Source organism: Oratosquilla oratoria, chromosome 36, assembly GCF_046742065.1.
Source record: "Oratosquilla oratoria isolate Oo_2021 chromosome 36, ASM4674206v1, whole genome shotgun sequence".
NCBI lineage: Eukaryota > Metazoa > Arthropoda > Malacostraca > Stomatopoda > Squillidae > Oratosquilla > Oratosquilla oratoria.
The window spans coordinates 28,874,218-28,881,717 of record NC_134812.1 but is presented as its reverse complement, the minus strand read 5'-3'; the positions used below and the strand labels follow the sequence as shown (position 1 = coordinate 28,881,717).

The window sequence follows — 7,500 nt, the reverse complement described above, 5'->3', positions numbered from 1 at the left end:
CTGGAAGCTAAGCTGTGCTCCTGGTTCAACTTTCGCATACTAGAGTCGGGAAACAACCGAGGATGATGACGTCTGTCAAAAAACAACTTTGAGATCTGAATGCAACCGAGGGAATCCCGCTCCGTCCCATGCGAGCTAGAACACGAAGAAGACGATGGAGGGAGGGAGGAGGGAGGGGTGAGTTGCGTTGTCCGTTATATGAGCCACCGCAGACGTGGACGGACACACTTGGTCTTCTGACTCCAACAAGCAAGAGGTGCCGTGTCCTTCGTCTTGCCGCTTGTCAACGCATCCAAGCCTTTCAATATCAAGCTACTTCTTGAAAGAACCTTCAATTGTCCACGTGATATTCTCCAACCTGTAGAATGAGAGTCCTGTGTGCCCTGCTCATATCCTACCTCGTCTTGGTGGCAGGCAAAGACAAGGCCGCCAAAAAGGGTGCTGCGAGCGGAAGTGGTGGCGCTGCAACTCGATTCTTCGGAGGACGTCCCCATCATGCACAGGGGCCTCCCTTTGGGTCACCTGGGCTAGGCGGTCCTGGTCACTTCGGAGGGGGACCACATGTCGGAGGACCTCCTTTCGGTAACCAAGGCCATCCCGTAGTCGGCGGCGTCGGTCACGGAATCGGCGGTGGAGTTATTCCTCCTGTCGCTCCCAGCAGCAACTGCCGTTACTGGTGCAAGAGTCCTGAAGGAGCAGCCTACTGCTGCGAAAACAACAACCAACGGCCCGACCCCATCGCAACCCAGATCGTCAAACCCGGTCAGTGCCCGCCAGTGAGACCCGTGTGCCCTCGCATCTTCGGACCTCCCATCACCTGCTCGAACGATGGGGCGTGCAGCGGTGTGGACAAGTGCTGCTTCGACAGATGTCTTGGTGAGCACGTGTGCAAGGCACCCCTTAGATATGGACGATAATAATCTTTTAAAATAGCTCGTCACAAGAAGATTGGGGCTTCACCCGAGGCTTTTCCTCTACATTGTCAATGAATCCAACCTATTTACTTCATACTCATGGAGACGACACAATGTGCGTTTTTGTACAATCCAAAGATATATATTTATTCTGAATAAAAATCAAACTCGTATCATGCATATTTGTAACCTCTTATTTGAAATACGAATTCTATTTGTCTACAAAAATCAATTTTCTGTCTTGTTACTAGAGACCCATACTCAATAGTTGATAGCGACTTGAAGCACGGCACAACCTCTTGACCCCAACTTTTGACAACACTGACACAAAAATAGCTCTGAGAGCATTGCTAAAAGGACATTCTCAGGATGGGCCCAGTAGCCATTCCTTTGGATTGTTTGCCATACTATGGCTTCATTGGCAGGGTGAAGCATTTACAGAAGATTGATCTGTTTCAGATGTTTAGATCCCTCCGATCATTTCGGAGAGAATTTGATGTGAAACCAGAGGGGCTCATAATGACACACGACAACTCTGTGAGGACATACAAGTCATTATTATGTTTTTCTGTTGCCACATAAAATCGACATATTCTGCTGGTAGTGGTGAGTCATTTTGCATGAGATGTTGGCCCTGGTTCCATTGATATGTAGGAGATCATCGTCAATTATACCACCTCTAATAGCATTGATAATTGTGCACAGGTAAGTTTGGTCCCGACTACGCTCATTCACATGTACATCCTGAAAAGGAGCTCCTTTAGCAATACAGTGAAAACCATTTGGTGATACTGGTAGAATTTCACTAGTGGATATGGCTTTACAATTTTTTTTTTCCATTGTCCATTGAGTTCCACTTTCTGTTGAGCCAATATATTTCCTGTACAGGTGCCTCAAAGGAAGCTCATTTAGATGCAAGAACGATATAATTGACATTCCAGCCCTGTTATAGCTCCATTCTTGTAGCCAATATTAATTGGCATGCTGTCAGCCCCCCCTGCCTTTATCTCATCTTTGATATAATTTTCAACAAGCCATTTCATCAGTCCATCTGCAACACCTGCACCTGTTCTTCGTTTGATAGCTAAACGATCCAAATAGAAAACACCAGGTTCTCTTACAAGCACATAGTGACCTTGAATTTCTTTTGATTCATACCCTTTGTTCCCTTTTTTCTTTATAGTTACTGTTGTGTCTCTCCTTCCATAAAAAGGCAGTCACTTTCTTATGTACCAAACTTTCAGACCCTGTAAAATTCCTTCTTAAACTCTGTCGGGCCCTTCAAACTTTGTGATGGTCAATTGCATGGGAGTTGTCTTGTGAATTAGTAATATCATAGTCGAATAGGGCTGCACTACAAATAACGGCGGCAGCAGCTCTATTTGACACAGAGCACCAATCTGCTTCTATGGCAATTGTTGGTATTGGTATGATGTTGTTCTATGTTTCGCAAAAACTTTCTTCCATTCATCACCAAAATGTCAAATGATAATATTTCTGAAGTTGTAATTTTTCTCTTTCCTCTTCTCTTAATGTTACTCTTCTTCTTCTCTTCTTCCCTGGATTCGATTTTTTCTGATTTTCCTTTTTCAATCAATTGACTTGTTTTTACACCCACTCCACCAATTTTCATGTGACGCCCAGTTTTATGATCAATAGAAAATTCACACTCTTAACGTGGCACTTTCATGTTCTTTTTATAATTGCAGTCCAAGAGATGAGCAAACTGGTAGCCTGCTATATCAAAAAGCTGATCCAATGATAAGATAAAATTCTTACTCTTAGTGGCATTCATTTCTTATTTTGATACTACAGACGCTTCTTCCACCAATCGAACTAATTTGGTTTTAACATTCTTGATCGACTGAACAAGTGTGATGATTGTTTTTCTTCAAATCTCAGTAAGGTCCTCGGATATTTCAGGAATAACATCCTCGTTGCTCTTGCATGTATTGTCTTTTACATACTGAATATATCTTCCAACTTGTTGATTTGTTGGCAACTCATAATAAGTAAGTTCTGGAAATGGGAAGACAAAGACGCTGTTACTTGTTGATATTCTGGATCTTTTGGTCATTTTAGTCCTGGAAATAAATAATAGAAAGACCCGTCAGTATGAAATAGAAATGATATATATGAAACCAATGAAATATACTGAGTGCTGAATTACATCCCAATTACTCTTACATTTGATAAGGAAACTAGTCTGACGAAACCTTAGCCTAATAGGGATTATACTTTACCAAGAAAAATTAAAATTAACCTCTGCTCATTCTTCTTTATTTCTTATTTCCGCTTCAGCACCTTGTCAAATGAATATAACCTTCCTATTTTTCAGCATATATAATCCTTATCACAACCAAGAAAATCACGGATAGAGTTAAAAATCACTCACAACTAATGAAAAACAGAGCTTGATACAAGGATGGGAGACACGTGTTAGCTGAAATGCAGTAAACCAATTAATGACTGCCTGGTAAGGAGCAAGAAGGCATAGGGATTGAATCTATAACATACACTGAAAAATGTGAAGGCATATTCTTCCATAGGAAGTACTCTGTAAATATCTTATAAATCCGTCATACATCGATTAATTTATAGTGGTTTCCGAGTAGCTTACAAACAAGAAATTCTTCAGTCTAGAATTGCCTAAACCTTAGATATATAATGAATTAGAATACAATTTTTCTTCCTGTGAGAAAATTGTTGATTTATAGCTCTAGAGACGAAAGCTATAACAGCTAAATACAACCAGCCTAATCCAAAGGAAAAGCCAATATCTAAGCAGAATTTGGTCCCCAAAAGGGTGTGTGTTACTATTTTTTTTCCGTCTGTAATTCCAAATTTTGGATGGTTTTCTCTACAAAACCTGAAATGTGCCTCATAAATAGTTGCGACACTACACTCTAATATATATATATATATATATATATATATACATATATATATATATATATATATATGTACTGTATATACAAATATATACATATAGACATATATACGCACACACAAGCACACACACACACACGCACATACACACACACACACACACACACACACACACACACACACACACACACACACACACACACACACACACACACACACACACACACACACACACACACACACACACACACACACACACACACACACACACACACATACACACACATATATATATATATATAATATACTACATTTATATATATGTATATATATATAGATGTATATATATATGTATATATATAGTATATATATATATATGTATATATATATGTATATATATATGTATATAATGTATATATATGTATATATATATACATATAATATGTGCGTGTGTGGGTATATGCGTCTATGTAGCAACAAAGAAAACTCGTCATACTCTGAATACTTTTTACATTTTGAACCCTGTTTCCAGGAAAGATCTCTTATGACGTAGAACGGGTAATCCCCTGGACAAGTAGAAGGCGAAGCAAAGCGGAGGGAATACCAGTTATTTAAAACTGAGAGTAGCAAACGGGGAGGTGAGGAACGGGGTGGAGGGATGGAATGGTGGGACGGGTTGCCAGTATATAAGACAAGGCGGGACGAGAGCAGACACACACAACCTTCCAGCTTCAGCTTCAACCACGAGTAAGCAGCCGAGCATCATATATACCTCATTTTCCCGCAGAAGTTTTCCCTGTGAAAGTGCTTTACTCTGCTAATCACCGACCTTCATAATGAAAATTCTGTGCGTCCTGCTCATGTCCTCGCCTTGGTGGCGGGTAAGAAACTCAAAGACAACAAAGGTGATGCTGCGAGTGGAAGGGGTGGAGCTGCAAACACTCGATTCTTTGGAGGACATCCTTCTCATGCACAAGGTCCTCCCTTCGGAGCCCCTGGTCTTGGAGGTGCTGGTCACTTCGGAGGGGGACCCCATGTCGGAAGACCTCCTTTCGGTCACCAAGGCCATCCCGTAGTCGGCGGCGTCGGTCACGGAATCGGCGGTGGAGTTGTTCCTCCTGTCGCCCCCAGCAGCAACTGCCGTTACTGGTGCAAGACTCCTGAAGGAGCGGCCTACTGCTGTGAGAGCAACAACCAACCAGCCGACCCCATCGCAACACAGATCGTCAAACCCGGTCAGTGCCCACCAGTCAGGCCCGTGTGTCCGCGCATCTTCGGGCCTCCCATCACCTGCTCGAATGACGGAGCGTGCAGTGGTGTGGACAAGTGCTGCTTTGACAGGTGTCTTGGAGAGCACGTGTGCAAGGCGCCTCTAGGATATGGACGATGAAAGTCTGAGATCTCCTCCCCAATCCTGCTCTCAAGAACTTTTTTCATATCGCAATTCGGCACCTCTGCAACATCGCACTGACTCCATGATATATATATGCCATGCCCATACAAATCATACATTTTTATACATATTACAACAATCTATTTATTGTAAATAAACTGTTAATTACATTCATTGTCTTTGTTGTAACCTTCAAATCTAACCTATCAAATCCCTGAAACCATGAAAGTTTATTTCATGACTGTGATGCTTCTTGTAGAGTTAGTATGAAAGAGTGTCCCAGGAGGTGGTGAGCTATTGCAGCAAAAGCCTCTTCCATTGTCAGGGGCTCGTGACGGCCACCGTTAATCACCTAAGGTCATGATGAAGTCATTTTGATTACCAATGCATCAGAAAAGCAATATGTTATCGTCAGAAACGATATCGTCCTTGAAAATAAATAAATAAATAGATAAGTGAATAAGTAAAAGACACCACCGGAGGGCACTCTCTCCAATCACCTTTGCAACTGAGAAGGATTTGTCTTGATTCTCAACGGCCATGAATGACCATTTCATAGTCTGGTCAGCTGAGGGAAAAGGTGATTACGACAACGGATCTCAACAACTATCGTTAGGCTTTAGTCGATAATGATGGCAACTATGATAGATTAATGGTCGCTAGGAAGTTATTATTGGGTATTAGATTTCATTGTAGATGTGTTTATAGTAGAATCAATAAAAAATATATACATTTGTCAGGCACCATTCTCTACTAATCGGAGTGCTCATTTTATCAATTTTGAAACACCAGCGGCCATTGTCCCCTATATATAGATTTTGTTCTGAATAAATTCTGACGACTTTATTCATCATAAAAATTGCGTCCAAATGTGTCTTTATATTATATTTATTTGAGCAATCATCAATTTGTTTTGAGCTTTAGTTGTAGGACGAGAAAGAGAAGCGCTTTACGTTCAGACTGGCTCTTCATTTATTTTTCGGTTAATGACTGTATCCAAAAATCGCCATTATTTTAAAACTCGGACCTCAACTACCCAAAACTAAGCAAAACCAAACCAAACCTAACGTAACCTAACTTTACCTGACGTAACTTACTCTAACGTACCCTAACTAACCTAATCCTGACGTAACCTAACCTAAATCTAAGCTAAACCCAGCTAAACAATATCCACTTCAACCTCGCCCATACGAAAAATTCCACCCACCTCCGCCAACCCCTGAGTAGTCACGCTGAAATATATTCTAAAAATTTCATTATTAGTATATTCTAAACCTGTTATTGTTCCTACACATTAAAGTTATCACTTATAGTACCTTCTAAAGTTGTCATTATTTGTATATTCTCAACTTGTCATTATTAGTATATTCTAAATTTGTCATTGGTAGTATATTCCAAACTTTTCATTATTAGTATACATTAAAGTTATCATTAATAGTACCTTCTAAATGTATCAATATTAGTTTATTCTAAACTTGTTTATACTAAAATTAATATAAACTTGTCAGTATTAGTATATCCTAAACCTGTTATAAGCATTATATTCTAAACTTGTCATCATTAGTGCATTCTAAATTTGTCATTATTAGCTTATTCTAAACATGTCATTAGTAGTACACATTAAATTAATCATTAATATTACCCCTCAAAACTTGCCATTATTAGTATATAATAAACTTGTCATTATCATTTTATTCTAAAATTTCCTTTTTAGTATACATTAAGGGTATCATTAGTAGTACCTTCTAAACTTGTCGTCATTAGTATATTCTAAAATTGACATTACTAATATAATCTAAACATATCGTTTTTAGTATATTCTAAACTTGTCATTATTAGGATATTGTAAACTAGTCATTATTAGTATGTTCTGAACTTCTAATTGTTTTTCCAAATTAAGTTATGTTTAAATGTACTTTCTACAATTATCATTTTCTAGTATATTCTAAAATAGTAGCTATTAGTACACATTATTGTTTTCTGAATTTGTCCTTATTACTTTATTTTAAATTTGTAATTATTAATATAGTCTAAACTTGTCATTATTACTACATTCTGAACCTGTCTTTATTAGTACCTTCTAAACTTGTCATTATTAGTTAACATTTAAGTTATCATTAACAGTACCTTCTAAAATTTTCATTATTAGTACATTCTAAACTTGTCGTTATTAGAACACATTAAAATCAACATATATAGTACCTACTAAACTTCTCATTATTAGTATATTCTTAACTTATCATTATTAGTATATTCTATACTCAAAGACTCTCCTCCTCCTCATTTTACAATAAACATATCCAC

The 7,500-nt window shown here is 38.7% G+C and overlaps 2 protein-coding genes across 2 annotated transcripts in view; both read left to right on the top strand.

Annotated features, from left to right (window-relative positions):
- Positions 1 to 7,500, top strand: part of LOC143018914 (uncharacterized) — a 40,853-nt gene that overhangs the window by 22,524 nt on the left and 10,829 nt on the right. The gene's annotated exons all lie outside the window — the stretch shown is intronic.
- Positions 1,284 to 5,210, top strand: LOC143019084 (uncharacterized). The gene is made up of 3 exons (XM_076174782.1): positions 1,284 to 1,451; positions 1,569 to 1,619; positions 4,609 to 5,210. Exons 1-3 carry the CDS (start codon positions 1,284 to 1,286, stop codon positions 5,191 to 5,193), a joined length of 804 nt encoding a protein of 267 aa, XP_076030897.1. The 3' UTR covers positions 5,194 to 5,210.

Excerpts from the sequence above, each read along its gene's own strand:
- LOC143019084 (XM_076174782.1), top strand. The coding sequence starts at position 1,284 with ATGGGCCCAGTAGCCATTCCTTTGGATTGTTTGCCATACTATGGCTTC. Across the intron at positions 1,452-1,568 it reads TAATGACACACGACAACTCT|GAGATCATCGTCAATTATAC; the intron begins GTGAGGACATAC and ends ATTGATATGTAG. Across the intron at positions 1,620-4,608 it reads GCATTGATAATTGTGCACAG|TGCTTTACTCTGCTAATCAC; the intron begins GTAAGTTTGGTC and ends TCCCTGTGAAAG.